The sequence below is a fragment of the Schistocerca gregaria genome, chromosome 4 (assembly GCF_023897955.1).
Source record: "Schistocerca gregaria isolate iqSchGreg1 chromosome 4, iqSchGreg1.2, whole genome shotgun sequence".
NCBI lineage: Eukaryota > Metazoa > Arthropoda > Insecta > Orthoptera > Acrididae > Schistocerca > Schistocerca gregaria.
Genome location: NC_064923.1, coordinates 275,042,935 through 275,064,402, shown reverse-complemented (window position 1 = coordinate 275,064,402; position 21,468 = coordinate 275,042,935). Strand labels below are relative to the sequence as shown.

Below are 21,468 nucleotides of genomic sequence, written 5' to 3'. Positions count from 1 at the left end.
CCCTAGGAGAATTCAAACAATATGAAGCAGAAAAATAAAGGACACAATGTATCAGTGATGGAAGGCAGGAAAAGTCATTTAAAACAATGACAGGAGAGGGATACAAAAAAAAATTTAAAAAAGGAATCGTTAACACTGATGTAGTATTAAAAAGCTTGCTTTTGCCACTACAGATGAAAATAAAATGAAAAATTGGGAACTGGAAATATTATATCCCTTAAATGGGCAGATTTCAAGTCTCCCCCCCCCCTTGTGAAAATTCAAAAATAATATACTAATAATGTCTTAAGGAACACTAACTAGAGTGGAAGTAATTTGAAGGGAAAAATATGGGTTGTGACTAAACATAATTCAGAATAGTCAATTCTGACTTTCTATTTTAAATAACATTTTGTTAAGCATCTGATCATTACATACAGTAACTGGGAAGGATGAAAACGAAGATTGATGCCACTTGCTAATTACAAATTACATAATTATTTGTCGAAAGAACTGTCACTACATTGTAGCACAAAATGCAACATTATGGTACTTTCTTTTGATGTAATTTCTGGCATTATTAACTCAACTAACTACTGCCCCTGCAGGAAATACTCCACATTTCCTGTTGTAAAATTATTTCTTTTCACATACCACTGTTCCCTCAAGAGTTTATGAAATAAGTTTTTACACATCCTAAAAACAAACAAAAAAATAGATAGCAAGACACCGGTGATTAATGTATTGTCTGACAGCCACAATATCATTTTATGAGGATTACTATTATGATTTAGAGTTTTAGTTTCAATGAAGGTTTTTCAATGTGAGAGTGTGGATAAAATTACTGAGAATTTTCCTTTCAGTGGTTCTTAATTGGAAGCAAAAATAATGAATCAAACAATAGATGTAACCAACAATGTAACAGTCCAATTCAACTACATAACCGCCATGTGAAACAGCATATCAGCAAATAACTGAGTGTGAATTTCACTTGCTATAAAGCAATAGAGGTCACCCAGTCAATATATTGCAATTTTTCTGTGACTATAATTGACATACAGTTTGAAAAGGAAAAGTAAGGTTAGAAGCTAATATCCCATCAATTTAGAGGTCATTAGAAATTTACTAAAAGCTCTGCTTGGATGGAGATATGGAAACAGATCAGCAATAATCTTTATTAAAGTGTAAGTATTCCAAGCAATTAATTACTAGGGGGGATTGTTAGAGGCCTGAGTATATTAATTCCTTAAGACCCTTGGAACTTAACTGTAATGATCTGTTGTATCAACATATATTAAAAGAATCTAATAGATGCTTTCCTATAAATATGAAAATAATTCAAAACATTCATAGTGAATAGGAAAACAATTTTATGTGGAACTTTTTTCATGAAAAACACACTACTGAAATTCTGGTAAGTATAATGCAAAATGTGTAATATTAAATTTCATGAAATGAAACTGATTATATGATCAAATGAAGAGATACACCAACATAAGGGGAAATTTTTAACATACAGTTTTATGATCAGCTTTTCATATGTATGCAAATGGACTACAATACTCATTAAATGATTCTGCTGAATCACTATTAATAATTCCAAAAAACTAAGGGTTTTATCAGGTCAATGAATGTATCACAAAGAACAGCAATTCCATAAGCATGCAACCAAGTGTTTCTGTAGGCAACCTACTGTTATAGCTGGGAAATAACAGAAGAGTAAGAGTAAGAAGATAAAGAGACTGATAAAATGTTGTGCATTACCATCAGATTCAGCGCGCACCAACAGAGAAATTCCTTTGAGTCTATCAACGTAAGTGGAAGAGACATGACCAGTTCCTCTATCATCCCACTGTCGATCAGCATTTAATGCATACAGCTTCACTCGTCTCCGGGTGTCCGTCATGGCACAAATATACTATTATGTACACTTTAACTTTCTTCTACTTCACAGCCCCAGGAAATATCATCTGAAACCAAAAAGTAATTTCATTTTTTAAAGGATAAAGGGGGAAAATTAGAAAGGCTACAGCATAGGAAATATCTTAGTAGTTAGACCAATGGCAGCAACACCATTAATTTAGGTGAATACATGACAATTTGCAAAATTTTGAAGTTCTTTTTTCAAGTCATGAAAGAAATTTTGTATTTCATATTCAATTTCTTGTTTTAGAATATCACACATATTTAAAAATCAGTATATGCATTCAGCAACTAGTGCTGTAAATAAAATACACGAGTTTCTTTTCCTCATGAAAATGCAAAGTCCTGGTACAAGCTGCAACACACACCTTCAACGAGAAGAGGCAAAGAAAGAAAAAGACTGTATGGAACAATATACTCAAAAAACCTGCAGGAAAATTATACAGCAGTAGAAATATTTCTTTAGACATATTTGAACTGTAGTGTCCTGGGCTCTTCCACTGTATGCTGTATTTGGAATTTCGTTATCGTTGATTGTAGCCAGTCGTCTAATATTACACAGTAGCCAATGAGATTCACTTATGAAGTTTACAATCTAGATTGATATAAATACTGGTAGTTTCTTGTCATGACTTCTGAGGTTGTGGTTCGGCTGGGACCTAATAAAACAGCTTAACTTGCTGTGAGTGAAAGAAACAGCAACGAAAGTTATAATCTTGGTTGTCATAAATATTTCACTCTTTTTTTTGGAACATGTTGTTGTTGTTGTTGTGGTGGTAGTAGTAGTAGTAGTAGTAGTAGTAGCAGTGGTGGTTGTGGTGGTGGTGGTTAGGATGATACCTAATGGCTAAGCTTAAATTGTTGTGAGTGAAGCAAAATACCTGCTAAATTCATTTATGAAGCACAGAAATGTTGAAGCTACAATTTTCCTCAGTTTACAAGTGAATTTAATTTTTTTAAATTTTGTTTTGGAACTCGAAACATTACCACAGACGTATCTAGTTTTCTACACGACACTTTCAAGCTTATTTTAAAAATTATATATTCTAAAATTGTTACATCTTTCTGAACTGTGAAAAGAATAGATTTTGAGAATAATTTTACAATTTATATTTTAGATTTATTAGGTTTATTTAGGAGATATTATTTTATTACTTTCAATTGGATCTATTCCCCTTGCCCCTTTTATCTAGAGGTCTTCATTTGAGTCAATTAATCACCCTAAAATCATGTTGTTTCTTTTACATAACACCACTGTATGGGTGTAATTAGTGATAGACTTTAATACACATTAACTGTCACTGTTATATTTTCCTCACTAGTTTTAAGACATTGTATGCAAACTCCAAACATTCCTTATTCTCACTTGATTATTCATGCACTCTCCAAAATGTTTCGTATTCTTTGGTTGCACCTGAGCAAGACCAGATGTTTAATTTCACGTTGTCAGAATTTCACAGTAGGTAACTGTATCCTGTTCCGGGAATGCACATAGACAGGGAGTTACGTGTTTACTTTATTTACATCTCCTCCATTTCTGTTAATAACCCATTTGCTTGACACACACTGTACAGTGTGTCCTACTTTGCTATAGGCTTTCCCTCTGTTCCCAGTGTCATCTGTTTTATAAGATTTTTTTATGCATCTTTGTGTCATCAGAAGATGATCACGGTGTAATTTGTTTACGTTCCATTGACCATTTTGGACTTGGATCCAAACATCCAGCCGATTTTGATTTATCAACATACCATCATTTAGTGGTTTATTAGTTTGGCGAGGCAACAAATGTTGGATTCCACGATCTGTAAGACTTAGTTACATTAGTACAATTTTCTCTACTTTGCAAAAATGTTTTAAAAGGTTCTTTAAAAAAATTTCATATTACTGGATATTTTAGGATCTGTTACTCATTCATGATTCATTGTCATGCTGTCTTCATAGCAGTGACATTGGAACTGAGCTCATGAAGCTACAATTATTGCTTTGTGTCCCACTGTTCTGAAAATCTTTCTGTGATTTCCCTTTTCTGATAATATTTAATTCATTTGCAAAAATTTCACATCAACATCGATCATGAGCACCCCCCCCCCCCCCTCCCCAAACAAAGTAGTTGTGTTTGCGCAGCCATTTTCAAACGTAATGTGAGTAAGATTTCAATTGTAGTGATTTTGTCAAATTCAGAGTTTGGTAGTGGCTGGAAGTTTTATGTGCCGTGATTCAAACTGGGTATGTACCGTCAGAAGGCGAAAGGATTGGCTTCAAACTATCTGAACTACAATTCAGCACTTTGTGTAACAGTTGAAAAATTCTGCAAATGAAAATAAAATATATTTCTACTTTAATTTTCTGATCTCGCTTCCTTATTTGTCATGTTATGAAAAGGTGAAGCTGATAATTTAATTAGTTTGCAAGTAAATTTGATTTTTACAGATTTATTTTTGCAATTTGAAAGGAGTTTCTTTCATCATGTGGCTTCTTTTCCCCACGTTATTTTGTTAATGTGTCTCTTAGATTGATACAGAGTGGAATTCGATGTTTGGTTGGTTTATTTGGGGGAGGGAACCAAACAGCAATGTCATCGGTCCCATCAGATTTGGGAAGGAAGTCGGTCGTGCAGTTTCAAAGGAACCACCCCGGTATTTGCCTGAAGTAATTTAGGGAAATCATAGAACATCTAAATCAGGATGGCCAAACCTGGATTTGAACTGTCATCATCCTGAATGCGAGTCCAGTGTGCTATATCATGTTCAATATTGTAATGAACTGCGTCCCAACACATTGTGCACGATACTTTTGTTAAAGAAAATTATCCCTTTTTTTTTTGTAAATTGATATATATTATACCAATAAATGTACAAATACACATAGGAAGAGAGACAATATGAGAGTTGTTTCGCTACTGATTGTGACGTAGCAGATGGATTCTGCCCATCTATTATCTTTTTCTACTCTGCCTGCCAATTCAGTTCTGTCTAGTGTAAGTGCTGTCACTCAGCCTTTGTTACTATTGTGGATATCAGTCTCGGCATATCTCACAAACTTGTCTTGGATATTTCTCAACTTGCTGGAAATCACGTACAGAAGTTTAAAACACACTACATGTGCTTCTTATTATTTTGGTCTCAGTCACAGAACCCACCACTTCATGGCATCTGGTGATGAGACTGTTTCTCATGGGTGTTCCATTGCATTTTCTTGTCCACCATATAGAACATCTGATGTACAGGAAAAACCTCGCTGTACAAACAACTAGTGACGATATTTACTTTGTGTCTTTTTTTCTCTCATAATTGTGGACATTAGCCTTGCTTGCCCATCACATTGGCTCAATGATGATGTGTGTTTCAGAACATTTGTTCTGCAAGTGACTGGTTTTTGTACTTTTCAGAGGCTCACATTTCTAGTGACATGAATTTGTACTTCCTGTGGCATCATCTATTCCTCCACCGTTGTGCCTGCGGCCAGATGGCTGCACATCACAAGTCATACAGTCCATGGTCAGCAGTTTCCAGCTCATGTGCAGCACTGCTTAGCTGGACAGTGCAGGCGTGGCCCCTGCAAATAGCTGCCTCCACGGTAGCAACACCAGCAGTTTACCCTCACAGAACAGCTACAAGCTTGCACCATCCAATCATGCTGTGCTACACCACTGCAGACTCGCCAACAGCAGGCATATTCATATGGTGCCCTGGCATTATAACTGTATGCGGCACCATACTCGACTGTCCCATTTTGTACTATGCACCTGCTGTTACCTTGTTACTGCACCACTGTGATTGCCCTCATTTGGATTGCCACTCTGCTTGGAACTGGAATAGAAATCCGACAACTGGATTCATCCAAGGATATTGCTAATCGCTGTCTCAGTGGCTGGGCTAGCTAAGTCTTGTAGAGGGATGAGCTGTGTTGCTTATTCATGCCTTCCCCCACAATTCTATTGCTGGAATGACAGTGACAAACACTCACTTTTCAATTCTGTGCCAAAAAGTCTCCAGGGCTGGGTGGGCTATATCATTATGCAGTTTTTTTTTTTTTTTTTTTTTTTTTTTTTAAATTTAGGAATGGATGGTATTTTGGGGGAGCTCCTCTTCTGTAATTTCCCTTTTTTGTATCCTGACCACTTGTCACTTTTTTTTTTCACCATTGTATTGCCTAGCAACAGGAACCTGTACTGTTGCATGAACTTCTTAAATTTCAGCTGATGCAATTCACACAACTAATGGGCAAGGTGACACTGCTGTTGGAGGACTGATAGCTTCTGCAGGAAGCCATGCTTCAATGTGTTTCCCAGGCTAATGACTAAGGAAGCTCACACCGATTGATTTACCATTCATAAGTTTGATGCTGCTGTAGCAGAGGAGTGAGCCAAATACAAACAACAGTTGTTTCAACACACTATAGTCTACACCATTTCGTGTGACGTTCAATGACCATTTTCCGACTGTGCACAGCTATCTTGTGCATTTGCTTCAAGCTTTTCCCCCTTACTCAGCCATAATTAGTTTCATTACTGGAGGCGATTGTGGCCCTCGATAAGTATTTCGACTCCGAAGTTTTGGTCACTGCTGCCCAGTATTAGTTCTTCCAAATGAAATGCCAACCCACCCAGTCCTATAGGCAATGTTTGTGGAGTTACAGGGCATGACTAGCACCTGCAAATTTCTATTCCCTGTGGTAAGTCACATGCGTACACCATGTTGCGGGGCACTGTAATTCAAAATGTTACTGATTCCAGGCTTCAGGCAAAGTCCTTAAACTCATTGACCCCACACTTGATGATGTCATTCAAACAATCTTGTCACAGGACTTGTTTTAAACCACATAGCCAGAAATGTCACCACTGACATTGGCTACACTCGTCTGTCAGTCCTCTCCACACGGATTCTCTGGTCCTACCAGGCATCATAAACACCCTGTGGCAGCCACATAATGACACCAAATTGCAATCCTGCCCTCAAAGCTACATCTCTCATAATAGGGACATCTGCTGAACCAAATGTTTGTTTCACAAAAAGATTGGTCACTTTCAAGACATTTGCTCACAGAAATTACAAGGTCTGTCAGTTAACAAGGTGCACATTTGTAAAGACTTTACTTCCCATGGCATGAAGCTCAACACAGACCCTTACCACATACAAAGGGGATTGCATCACTGCCCACTGCACATTTTCTGTGGATGCAGTGTAAACCTACAACCAAGGCAACTCCGATCATGATGCTTCACTCTTACAAAATTCATAACATTTAATACTGTTGGCAACAACTGATTCCCGTGCCCCCATGAAGCATAATCAAGCTTTGGAACAAATAGCATAGTTTTTTGAGGATTCTCTGGGTAAGTCCAAGGAATTTTACATGCACATTACCTTGAAAGATTTGTCAAAGCACCAGAATCCCCCAAGCAATTTGAGAGGAGGTTGCGGCGGAGTTGAGATGGATGTGGGCATTAGAGGTTATCACGTCCACCTTCACCAGTCAAAAAACCATCAGAAAACCCAAAAGACAGATCTGCCTTTGCGCTCATTTTAAGTTCCCCGTCTATGCGCAGCCTTTTGTGGATTCGTACCCACTCCCTTGCCCCGAACAGTTAATGGACAAATTACAAGCAAGTGTGTTCTTCTCGAAGACAGAACTCAAAAATGACTATATGCAACTCCTGTTGGAAAACGTGATACATCCTTCCTCGTTATCAACACACACATCGGGCTGTTCCCCTATCAGTATCTACCCTTCGACAGTGCTTCTGCTTCGGCCATCTTCCCAACATTTTTGGAGCAACTGATGTTGAAGGTCTCTTTCTGCTCCAATTATCTGGATGACAGCCAATGTCTCTGGTGTTCCTGATGAGCATTTCTGCAATCTTGAGAATGCCCTCTCCCAAATCCTCATTGATGCGGGACTCTGATGCAACTGGGAGAAATGTGAATTTCTCATATCAAACAAGAATACTCTGTCATGTCAATGACTCCCATGGAGATCGCCTTATTGCCAAACAATTGGAGGCTATTTGGAAACTCCCAGCCCAGAAGAATCTCACTGAACCTCAAGCTGTCCTCAGGAAGATGTTGCATCATCTTCAGATCATACCTAATACTGCTCAGATTGCCGACCCCTTGCACACTCTCAGATGGAATGATGTTTCCTTTGTCTGGTCAACTCAGCAAGAGATGGTATTCCAGACTTAAAAAAACATCTTGCTTAGTGACAGATGCCTGGTCACTTTGATCCTGTGAAACTTGTGGTCCTCACAATGGCTGCCTCCTCCTATGGTAATGAGGCAGTGCTGTCCCACAATTCTGGGGCCACAGACTGCCCAATTGCTTTCACATCTAAATTGTTTAACAAAGCTCAGGTGAATTACAGTCAACTACAGGAGGTGGCCTTGGTAATTGTCTACAGCAATTCTAAGTTTCATCAGAGTCTATGAGGACAGAGTTTTTTTTTGCTAGTGGACTGCAAACCTCTCAGCTGTTTATTCCACCCAATCACACCCATACCCATCTGGAGAGCACAAAAAGAGGATACTTTCTCTTATTTTCCTGTTCCATCAGATGTGGCATTTGGTTCTTCGGAGTGAGCTTGCTTTCGCAATGATCAGACTGATGAAGCCACAGTGGTTACCTTTCCAGTTGAACACCGTCGATCACCACAGTCACACGAAAAGATGGTACCCTCCAGCTGCTATGCCAGATTATTCAGACAGGCTGGCCTCTGAATAGGAAGCTGCTTCCCAACGAGTTTCTCCAGTTTGGTGTTCCCAGTGGGACACCCTTTCATCGAAAATGAAATTGTGCTCTTACACACACACACACACACACACACACACACACACACACACACACACACACACACACACACACACACACCAAATGAACAGACCTGGATGCTGATTTCTATACCTCTGCAACAGCAGGTGTCACAATTATTTCATAAACGACACTGAGGCATTGTCCTTGTGAAACAAGTGGGCAGGTGGCACTGAACGTGGCAGGGGATGGACAAGGCTATTGAACACAGGATCACACATTGCAAGGAATGTGCAGAGTACCTGTCTGCTCCTCAGCAATGCGTTTCAAGTGTATCTGAATGGATTCCCACAGTCAATAAGTTCATCAATTTCAGGAGGCATTAGGATTTGTGATGGCTTATTGTAGTGGATGATTTTTTCAAAACTCCTTTTCTGGCCCCTTCGAATTCCACGTATTGGCCAGCACAATCTGAGTTTTAGAAATTATATTCTGCGAAGAAGAATTACCAAGCACTTCTGTATCAGATAACACTTCAACTGAATTTAATTCTTTCTGTAAGGCCAACAGCATCACTCACATCAGTTCAGCAGTCTTTTTCATCACACTCTAAAAGCGAAGCAGAACGAATAATGCTTAAAGAAAGTGCAAATGTCGAAATTAAGGCAGTCCCACTCTAAAGAAAATGCTCTGTTCTTGTTCTTATCAACAGATCATTCTTATCAACAGATCATAAGACGCCTCAGGGAGATAAGTCGTAGGCTGAACTTCCGCATGGCAGGTCTCACTGGACTACGCTGCGTCCTCCACAATTCCTGGATGTCTCAGGTTCTGCCTCAAAACAGTGGTCAATCATGGGAATCTGAATTTTGACAAACCTGTGGGCAGAGCAACGTACATTATTCAAGACATGTCGGCAGTCCAATCACCACAGACAGCAGAATCAGTTGCACTCTTGCACTACTCCTGATGCTACTGCAGATATTTCTGTTCCAAAGTATCTTCAAGCAGATGGTATCTTCCCCTGCAGTTACCCTTATGGGTTTTGTATCAGCTGCCCGGCACTACCAGCACGGTTCCTACATAGTTACAACCATCTGAGCCTGAGTAACCTTAACTATGGGCACTGCACCCTCCGAAGCTGCAGTCCCTGGAGGTGTAGCCTCCATCATTGCAGTCTATGGCACTGCAGTTGCTGCCACGTATGCCATACTTCCTGCCGTACCAGCCAAGGCCACCATCCCTGTTGACTTCGTTTACGGAGACACCCATGGAACTGGACTCATCTATGCCACCGGGGAATTGCTAATGCCAGGAAAGACTGAAGGCAGTTGTTCCAAGGGCCTGCACAGCGAATGCTGGAATGTGGGTCAACCAAGTCTGGATCCACATCCTGATCTGATACCATCGCCCTGCCTATGGCCCTGACCTCCCCATCACTGCCTTGGCATCTCACAGAGCACCATCACAGAGAAGCATTTTGGGATGGGGAGAGGAGTGTAGTATCATCAATGTCTCCACCATGGGATCTCTTGCCATGTGGCCACAGCTCACACATCACACAGTCTGTAGCCAGCAGTTTCGGGGTTCATGTGTGGCACTGCCTCAGCCAAACAACGCGGGTGCGGCCCCTGCACATAGCTGCCTCCATGGTATCTTAGCACCACTGGCTGGTGTATCCTTGCAAAATAGCTACAAGAGAATGACACTCGAATCATGCTGTGCCACACCACTGCAGACTCGTGGACAGCGATATACTCCTATGCCGCCAGCGCTTTATAAGCACATATAGCACCATATTCCGCAGTCTCATAATGGAGTATGCTATTGGGTTACCTCGACGTCGTGCCACTTGGGTCATCCTCATCTGGAGTTCGACTCCACCTGGCATCTCTACTATTGCTAATCCATTTTAAGTTAACGGTGATTTAGAAACCAGATCCCACAAACAACCGTGCAGCAGGAAGAAAATTTGGTGTCACAGAGGTGAATGTTCCAAGGTGGTGTCAGATGATGACTAAAATTGAAAAATGCCAGTTATATGTGCCAAACTTTCACGGGACCAAAGCAAGCAACATTTCATCAACTGGAGCATCAGGTTCTTGAGTAAGTGCGAAATGCAATGAAGGCTTCGCAATTACCCGAGAAGCTGAATGACAGTGCTGGGGATAAGAGGGATTTTTCAACAGCATGGGTTGCGGAATTAAACGCAAGTGCTGGCAGGTGCATGAGGGTGATTAAGTGGGCGGGGCTTACATTATGACACAGACCAACAGTAACTTTCTCCTCCAGTTGACGAAACAACTACACGTACATCAATACCAAATTAATCTAAGAAAAATATGACTATCTGATAGGCCATAAGAGTAACACCAATCAGACGCCAATTTATTTTGATTTGCTGTCAAATGTTATGGTCAATGTGAAAAATGTTCTGGCAATGAAAAGGCCAGAATAACAGTAATGCTGTGGGTGCTAGCAAATGAAACAAAGCTGCTCTCACATGTGGTTCTTCGCAGAAAAACTATACCAAAGGAGAAACAGCCTGCAGGACTTATCTTTAGATACCAAGAAAATGGATGGATGACAAATACAATCTGATGCTAGATAGGTTAAAGGGTGTTAGAACAGAATACCAGCTTATTTGCTTAATGCGGCGGGGAGTTTCAGGAAACACCTCACATAGGAAGTTTGGGGTCTGATAGTGGAGAGCAACACAGATTGGTAACAATTCTTTGTGGCATGACCTCCATACTTCAAGTAATTATGCAAACAAAGTGAAGATAAAAAATAGTTTAGAATTTATTTTTTGCTTGTTTTATTCCTCCCAGTGTTATCAACATGTAGACAAATGTTAACTTTTCTAGGTAGATATTTTATATCGATAAAAAGGTAAACTGATATTAAACACATTAATTAACATCACAGCATGGATTGTGTGTTCTATTACAAAACAGTGAGGTCAGACAAATACAATCATGATAGCAGTGATTATTTAATTCTCCGAGATGTACAAAAATAGAAATTAGCAAATCAAAACGTACATGATACATGGAAAAAATTAAGTATCTGTCCAAATGATGATGTTTGGTTAACGCAATAGCTGAAATCATGTTAATCGGTTGATAATCAATCAGTATATTAAATCACAATCAATGCCATGTTGTAGGAACAATTAACTGTTTCAATATGCACAGCAGATATTCAGACCTAGTGTAAGATATGATATCCTTTGTATTTTATGTTAAATTTTATATTACTGTTGACAAACTGCACATAGCGACGCCAGACCTGAAGATCATCTGTGACAGTGACAGAAACTGTTAATCAGTAATAAAAGAAGTTGTGATCCAGATGGTGTTTTGTTATTTACTATAAATACTAAAAGTATTTTTAAGTATGGCAACAACAAAATTAGTCATATAATGTGGAAAATACAGTACACCAGTGGCTCCAGTCAAAGAATAATAGCATATAGAAACTCTACATTAGTTTCATTTGTCTCACACTTCTCAAGTCCTAAACTGGAAAAATTCACTAGTAACAAAGAGAGGAAACTAAAAAATTGTGGTGGATATCTCAGCCACATAAACTACTATTTAAAAGAGAGAGAGAGAGAGAGAGAGAGAGAGAGAGAGAGAGAGAGAGAGAGAGAGAGAGATTCTAATCCCAACAAGTAGGCCATTACTCAGATGTAACCTCCCTTTTTACATTTTTCTATTCTTACTAACACTTCTATGTAAGCAACTAAGCTTGGTTTCTTAAGTCAATATAGTTCCTAGCTGTGCACTGAACCAGCACTCAAAATCAGATCTTAATTTTTTTTCTTTCTTTTATGTGAATGCTGATAGGATGTACAATGAAGCAAGAGCCCTGATAGTTGAAGTGGGCTTAGTGTGACCATTTCACATGCCTAAAACAACCAATCACTTAACACAATTTTGTTTGCATTTCTATGGCAATGCCTCATTGTTGCCGGAGACAACTGTACCAGAAACTATGGCTTTCAGGCAGGGCTGACTGCAGGCTTTTGCATGTCACACTTTAAAGCTGGCAACAAACCTACCATCATAAAATGCATCCAAGACATATGCAAAACTGCAAATCTATTTGCCAACTTGAGAAATATTCATTAATTCTTTTTTAAAATCACTGTGTATATTGCAAATGCATCCGACATTAGATATTAAGAGCAGCATTACCATACATAGAAATTTCTGTATTGTATTTCCTCTCCTATCTTAATCTTTTACCATCATGAAACAAAATGCACAAAACCTGCCAAAGGCTCTTATCTGTGTTGGCTCTCTTTTGACCAAGTTTTCGACCAATATTAAATAAATGGAGACTGAAATAAAACAAACTAAGTAATCAAAAAAGATACACAATATCTACAATTGTCTTTCAATGTGATTTGAAAGACAGAAAAACCAACCTTTGTATGTGTCTGCTATCTGGGTTTCTGTATCTATTCTAGAATGAAAAAAGGACCGCAAAAGTGTCTCATAAAATAAATGTGTGTAAGCAGCACTTAATGTCTAGGAAAATCTCCTTCACACACTTCCAGTTATTTTACGTTAAGTGATTAGATATAAAGTTAGTACTTAAGAGTAAGAAATTTGGATGATTCTGTGCAAGAAAAAAATATCGTTACCAGCTATAAGAAGTGACACTGACAACACACAGTACCTGAAATAAACTAAAACAATAAGCTGCAATTTAAAAAAAATAACTGATATTCAGTTATACATAGCAACTGATTTCACAGAAGTAAATTGTAACTTATGGCAATACTTATTACAGGTGCCAAACATTACAATTTTTTGGAACTCTTTTTAAATAACTGTGGTTACCAATGAAGAATACTTTCTGTAGTAATATAATAACCCACACCTGCCTCTCACACCATTTGTGTAATTGTGTATGGATGAACAATGTCTTATGCAATACCACAGTTGTTTAAAGCAAAAAATTTGAAACTGACACGGTATTATAAACAACTAAAATCTACTCTAATATAACAATGAAAATAATCAATTATTGACAATGTAATTATATAATATTATTAAAAAGACCGCCTCCATAGCACAGCGGTAGCATTACTGCCTACTGCGCAAGGGGGCCAGGGGTCAAATCCTGGAGGGGACTGCGTGTTATGTGATTTCATCATTAAAAAAATACTCTGTTGCGGACAAGTACAATAAAAAGACTGCAAACAAGTTTTTGCCCAAAAGACATTCTTCTGCATCTCTCTCTCTCTCTCTGTCTCTGTCTCTCTCTCTCTCTCTCTCTCTCTCACACACACACACACACACACACACACACACACACACACACACACCTTCACATTGACACACACGCAATTCGCACTCTTGTGACCATTGCCTGAGGCCAGGTCTGGTGGCCTTGGCTGCCAGGGACAATGATCATGTGAGTGAGAGTAGCATTTGTGTGAATGTGTGTATGTAGTATAATGCAGAAGGCCTTTTGGTCAAAAGTTTAACTTTAAAGTAGTATTTTTGATGCACCTGCCTGTGACTTAGCATTTCCATTATAGGTTTTCATAATATTGCCAATATTCAATCCTGAATTTCCCATTGTTTAAAAAAGTACTCTTTCATATATATTATCAAACTTACCTCACCCACATAAGTAATTGTACGTTCCTATACTGTTACTGAAGTAAAAAATAATATTCAACTAAAATGCATAAAATGAGGAGAATATTCTTCATAACATATGCTGCAATGGTTTGCTCAAGTCTGCCACATGTTGATACACCACCTAAAAGTAAAAAAATTATATTAAAGATCAATAGTGTAACGGAGTCAGACAAATATTTTTATATGCTGATAACTGAAAACTACAACTGATCACTTCTGTTTTTGTTACATACTTTCCCTAATTTGTTGTAGGCCAGTAAAACTCAGTTTTTACACAAAGAAACTGTTTTGTGCCTGATAAACTCTATTTTCATGAAACACAATCTGTAACTAAAATATTAGAAGAAAACGTTGCAGTCTACAAGCTTCTGCACAATATCATAGATGACATAATGATGGAAGAATTGTGGATAGTTTGTTTCAATTACAACAGAAAATTAAACTAATCATTTGATACTAGCTGGAGAGAAAAACCCCACAGCACATTTCTCAAGAAATCATTTGGCATAAAAGTGATTAATGACAGCAATGCAATCACACAAAACAGACTATTTTGTCAAAAAGTAAACAGTCCTCCTTCACTTTGTGTGGCCAAGAAGTGGGTCTATCTACTTTTCATACCTGGGCTACTGCCTCTTTTTCCTAAAAGCTATTCCTTATACATAATGATACACAACTATAAAAAATGAGAAATTTTACTCAATGTCTGTACTCTGCAGGCTACATGTACATACAGAGAGTTGTAACAACAATGTTAGCACACAAGTGGTTACTTAAGTGTTGAAATAATCCACACATTAATTTCTAACCTTCTGATAAACAAAGAATAGAACCTCATAAAACAGAATAAGAAATTGGGAATACAGAATGGGTGCATGACAGTGATTTACTTGTTGAAAAACAAAATTTTTGTTTGCACAGCCGAAGAAGGGTCTTTAAATAAGCCCAGCCCTTTCTGTAGAAGTCTCCAACTACCATAAGCTGCAGCACTGTGTGGAAGATTTGTGTTACTATCAATTTGTTGTCTGTGACTACAGAATATGAACATTCACCTTATATTACAAGTATGTGAATTTGATGGCATTTGAAAGATAAAATCTGACTACAACCAGCTGAAATGTAAATTTGATTGGAGGGAAATTATTTAAACCACTGAATGCTGTTTCAGACCTCAATAAATATGTAAAAATGCAAAAGAAAAAAGTGCTTCCTGCCACTGACTAGGCTGCCAAATTTTACAAAATATGTATGCTCTAAACATCTGCATAGTACATCACTGAGCAGGTGTTTACAAACAAAAAAAACTTAGTAACATACTACTATTAACACATTTTCTGCTGAAGCAAGAAAGATTTTAAATTGCTTCAAAATATAATTTAACATCTGTATGCTGCAGTGTAAGTAGGTGACAAAGGAAAGACAGACAATATTACACTAAAGGGTTGGGATTCAATTATTAAAATCTCTGTTTTAACCTTCAAAACGTTGTGTGTATGTTCGTGTACGATACAGTGTACCTTCATACAAAATAAGAGTTCTCACTTAACAAAGGATCTCTGACATCACTGATGTCACAGAACTTACTCTGAAATGGACAATGTCTGACTGAACTCTAGCTAACTTGAGTCCTCTCTTTTCAATCAATTCCTTTCACTATATGCCCACATTATGCCTTCAGAAACATAAATATATGTTCAATTATTTTTCCACGGCGTGCTTTAGCAACACACTAGCTCTACTATAGTGTTTTGCCTTAGTGGGACTAATGATGACATTTTATTAAACGTTGCTTATCAATTATAGTTTGCTATGGACTTGCATAAGCCACGGTGCATTTCAAATGCTCAGTATTTTTTCGACCATTCCTGTGATACCATGTATGCTCTCACTCAGTAACATGTAAACAGCTTTCTCTACATTAACGTAACCATCATTTGGAAAAGGATAATATAATAACAAAAAAAATAATAATAATGACAAGAGATCTGATTCGATAGTGCAATTCTCATGAAGCCACTCTTCTTTCGGAGGAAAAAAAAACCAATCCCACATTTAAATAACTAATAACTACTAATTTAATAGAAAATAGCATTAACAACACGATCTCACTCCACTTGCATTACAGGGTGGGAATCGACGAAGTAACATTTTCGGTGAGAAATGTGTAAATGAGAAAACTTCAAAACACATCAGATGGCATCTGCATCAAACTGTGTGTGTGCTATGAGAAAGTTGTAATTACAGTATTTAACCGAACTTAAAAACTGCCAAACTGTTTTAAAACTGTGTTGTTTTCTGAACACATACACCAAGTCCCTATGTATGTAGGTTATCACGTACTTACGTTTATGTCACGCTCATTATGAAATACGAACATCAATTATTTCACCACAGGTGGAAAAAGGCTTGGCCAAAAAAGTCGGGTAGCTTATGACGAGAACAACGATGTAGTATTAGAAACACAACATTAATAATTACACAGGCAAAACTTCACTCGAAGATAATGTTTAGCCACGCTTAAATGTTAGTGCTTTCGAAACCAACACACAGCACCTACTAGTTTTCAAAGTGACAGTTCTTTGTCCACTATGAAAGATGTGAAATACGAACTCCGAACACGACGCAGTGCTTTTGTGGAGGAAATATATACTCCTGTCCACTGAATTACAGTCTGCGGAGACAGTTAACACACATATGTAACAATTTTAGAACTATGCTAAAAACCTCCATAATCACAAAACTTTTAAACAGCGAATCCGGCAACAGTTTCACAATGTGCAAAAAAATACAAAATCGTGTGTATCTTCAGTTACCTAATGCCTAATTCATTGACGTACTCTCACGAATCGACACAACATTATCCACCATGTTGGATTCACAACAACGCTCTACGGGGTTCACAAAGGTAAAGAGATGAGCACCCGCGTAATACAAAATTTTATTGCTGACAATTTCACATTACTCGAAGCCGAATAAATCATAAATATTGAGGATCAGTGACTAAGAACATACAGAATTATGTAAATTAAGTCCGAAATTATTGAAACTGTTTCGATAAATTGCCAGCGTCAACGATTAAAACGTAAAGAGAATAACTACCTCCTGTTGCGATCAATAAACAGTTGACGTTGTAAAAGCGTGACGTGATAATTTACTTCAATGGCAAATGAAAACTTAAGAATCACTGGTATTGTTTACTAATTTTGTGTACATATTGCTGCAAAGACATGCGGTGGGCTGTAATTGTCCCACTAAAACCTTGTAATTGTCAAATATTGAGTTACTTTTGTTTACGCAGCAATCTTGTGTGATACGAAATACAGAATTCACTCAAATAGTATGAAAGTGCTATTTCAATTGAGCAATTTTTTTCCAGCACAAAGAACAGGAATAACACCTTATGTAAAACTACTAATATTGTCACACTTCTACATAATGCACTGATATATGTTCTTCGAGCCAAAGATAAACAATATGACTCTCAAGCCATTGTTGTAATTCCGTATTCCGCTCTATTGTGGCAACTCAAAGATTAATAAAATATAACTCCCTTACAAAACAAGCACAAAACTGCAACAGTTTCAGTTTGATGTCTTGTTCAGTCGGTGCCACTGTCAGAGCTGACATTTGACGCCGACGAATATCTTCTCTCTCGTTCTCAATCCGTAGATTGGGCGGCAGCATTATATATATTTCTCCATATCGTCCGTAAGTCTCTTCAGTTCATAAATGCTTAATTAAGTTTTGTTATCCTGTCGTCCGCTTGAAAAAATACGACTTTGGTTTTCTAATAGTTTCATTATTAACATTCTTCCTTCTACCACAGGCGTAATAAGATAACCTATTTGCTACAGTTTCCGTTTGCGACGGTATCCGTTTAAATTACACATGAAAGCAAAGGGAAGAAACCTAAAAATAAATACATTTTGATTTTATCTTATACCAAGATACCTGATAGCAAACATGTCTTGAACTCCCAACATTCAATTTTGATTTTACGATTTCTAATTAAACATATTTTGAGCCTCACTATTGCCTTTATAAGAGAATATGAAAAATCTAATTCAATATTTTGAATAGTGCATCCCAACAACACGATGTAATACGAGTGAAATGGTGTCCTTTAATCAAAAAGGCGTCTCCTGAGTAGAGTCGTTCATCGTCATGCAAAGTATGCGAAAATCAAAGTGTCTTTTTAAAGTCAGAAAGGACAAGCATTATTTAGGTTTTAGGAAGTAAGCTTTTAAAAAGTAAATGTTACTATTTTTATTTTTAAAGTACAGAAAACGTAGTCGTTTTGAAACACCACGAAAGTAACTTTATTTTGTAATAAATATTGTAAATCAACATCTCGATCCAATTGCGAGATGGGCGCTATACTTGGGGTGAATAGCAGCACTTTACAGATTATCTTAATGTTCCAATCATGAGTCTGGATGGGTAATAAAATCGAAAACAAGATGGACAACGTTGATCTTGGTCCATATTTAAATATATTAAATGGATAAAAAATAAAAAAACTAATCTTAAGACAATAATAAATTATACTTAGAAAAAACGTTTTTTATTCCAAACAGTGGTGTTGTGAAAAATGACATTATTGTAAGTATAAGTAATTTGGATTTCAATGATGAAAAATACTCTGGTTGCAATAAATAACTTCATTGAAAGATACCCAAAGCACTGGATTAGAGGAGAAAAATTGCAGTTATTTACTGTGGTCTTACAAACTTGCATTGGTTATCTGCAGACTAGATAAATACGGGATTGAGAGCAATACTCTGAAATGGCTACATTATATCAGCAGAACAAAATACCAAGCACTTTAAACTCAATTTATTATTATTCTAAACGAAGTACAATGTCACAAGATGTGCTTCAAGGCTCCATTTTAGGTCCAATCCTGTTCCTTTTCTACGTAAATGAGTTACCCATAAATATGAATTCCTCGTCCATTCTGTTTATAGTCGATACTTCTGTTTTAATTGAAGCTGATATAACGGAAAAAATTCTGAGACCTGTAGTGAGCATATTGGATATCATGGAAAATGGTTCGAGTTACATGAGTTGGAACTGAAGATTGCAAAACCTCATACAGTACATTTCAAAACCAAACATTCGAAATACGAATACAATATAACGAGCAACTAGTGGAGGAAGCTGACATGATAAAATTTCTTGGACTAGATGTGAACAATAACTTAAGCTCGAATAGACATATTGACTTCCTATCAAATAACTTAAGCAGTTTTGAATTTTCAATGGAAATGTTAGCAAATTCTATTGACATGAGTACTCAATAAACAGCACATCGTAATTATTTTGAACATGCCATTAGGTATGGTTTAATTTTGTGGGGAAGCGCAAACTGCAGAAGAAAGTTGTCAGATACATTTGTACTGCATAGCTAAAATAATCTTGTCCCCATTCTGTATCTATATCTTCACCATACTCCACAAGTCACCTATTGGTGTGTGGTCAAGGGTACTTCTAGGACCACTAAATGATGCCCCCTACCCTGTTTCATTTGCAAATGACACGTGGGAAGAATGATTGTTGGTAAGCCTCTGTATTGGCTCTAATTTCTCGAATTATCTCTTTCTAGTCATTACCCAAATATATATGCAGGAGGAAGTAATACATTGTCTGACTCTTCCTGGAAAGGGCTCTCTCGAAATTTCAATATCAAAACTCTCTATGATGAGCATCTAGTCTGACTTTTGCTGGAAAATGCACTCTGAAATTTCAATAGCAAAACTCTCCGTCATGCACAATGCCTCTCTTGGAACGACTGCCAATGGAGTTTGTTGAGCATATCGGTAATGCTTTCACACCGATCTAAACAATCATGTGACGAAACGTGCACTCTTCATTGGATCTTCTCCATCTTTTCTATCAGTCCTAGCTGGTAAGGATCGCATAATGGTGAACAATACTCAAGAATCAGTCGAACAAGGGTCTTATAAACCACTTTCTTCGTGTACAAGCTACATTTCCTTAAGATTCTTCCTATGAATCTCCGATTTTCCTACTGTTTGTTTTATTTGGTCGCTCTGGATAGTTAATCCTAGATATTTTGCGATATATACTATTTCCAGCAATTTGTCATCAATAGTGTAGTTGTTCAGTAGTGGCTTTCTTTTACTAAGTATGCACGATATGCTACATAATTATTCATGTTCAGTGTAAACCCTCAGAGCCTTCACAATTCACTCAATCCTCTGCAGGTCATTCTGCAAATAGATACTGTCTTCTAGCATTGCTACTTTGTTAAGGACTATCACACCATCTGCAAACAGTCTTAAAGAGCATCCGACGCTCCCCGCTAGATCATTTACGTAAATTGTAAACAATTACGGTCCTGTCACTCTCCCTGGGCCATTCCGGAAATTACATTTACATGTGTAGATTTTGTTCCGTTAAAAGCGAGTTGTTGACATCGTGAATCCAATCGCATATCTGGTCTAATACGCGATAAGCTGGTGTTTTTTTATTGTACAGCAGTGTGGGAAGTTGTCAGATGCCTCCGTGAACAAGGATCACGACTTCAAGCTGAGCGCTGTTATCTGCAACACTATGGATCTAATGGACGAACAGACCTGGGTTTTTGCAGAATCAACGTTGATTTTTATAGGAGAGATTTTCGTTCTCCAAAAACGACATAATTCTTGAGCGTAAAACACGTTCCCTAATTCTACAACGGACTGACGACGACATATGTCTGTAACTGTGTGCATCTGTCATTTGCCCCTTCTTGAAACCGGGAATGACCTGCGATTTTTTACAGTCCCTAGGTACCCTACATTGCTCCAGGGATCCGCGATAAACTGCTTCTGGGAGGGGAGCAAGTTCTTTCATATAATCTTCGTAGAATCTTATAGGTAACTCGTCGTATCCTGATGCTTTTCCACTACAAAGCGATGCTGGTTGCTTTTCTGTTCTTCGATCGGTCATCAAAATACCTGCCATTTCGACGCTCCTCGATGGTTGAAAGGAGGGACCTTTTTACGATCGTCCCAGGTGAAACAATTTAGATGACCAAATTCAGTATTTCAGCCTTCTCTCGGTTATCTTCCGTTTCGGAGCCAGTATGGTCCCTGAGTGAATGAACAGATGATTTGGAACCGCTTACCGATTTTACAGTAGACCAAAACCTC

The 21,468-nt window shown here is 37.8% G+C and overlaps 1 protein-coding gene across 7 annotated transcripts in view; it reads right to left on the bottom strand.

The window, feature by feature from the left end:
• LOC126365732 (serine/threonine-protein phosphatase 4 regulatory subunit 3) overlaps positions 1-17,760 on the bottom strand; it is a 114,866-nt gene extending 97,106 nt beyond the window's left edge. Inside the window, exons 1-3 of one of the 7 annotated variants that reach the window (XM_050008178.1) lie at positions 17,411-17,760; positions 14,288-14,432; positions 1,744-1,949 (exon numbers count right to left, since the gene is read on the bottom strand). In XM_050008178.1, the coding sequence (XP_049864135.1) occupies positions 1,744-1,885 (142 nt within the window). In that variant the 5' untranslated portion in view covers positions 1,886-1,949; positions 14,288-14,432; positions 17,411-17,760. Of the gene's footprint in view, positions 1-1,743; positions 1,950-14,287; positions 14,433-16,655 lie in introns of those variants that run through there. The other 6 variants (XM_050008174.1, XM_050008176.1, XM_050008173.1 and 3 more) reach the window with 6 other exon arrangements.
• Between the last annotated feature and the right edge of the window lie 3,708 nt (positions 17,761-21,468).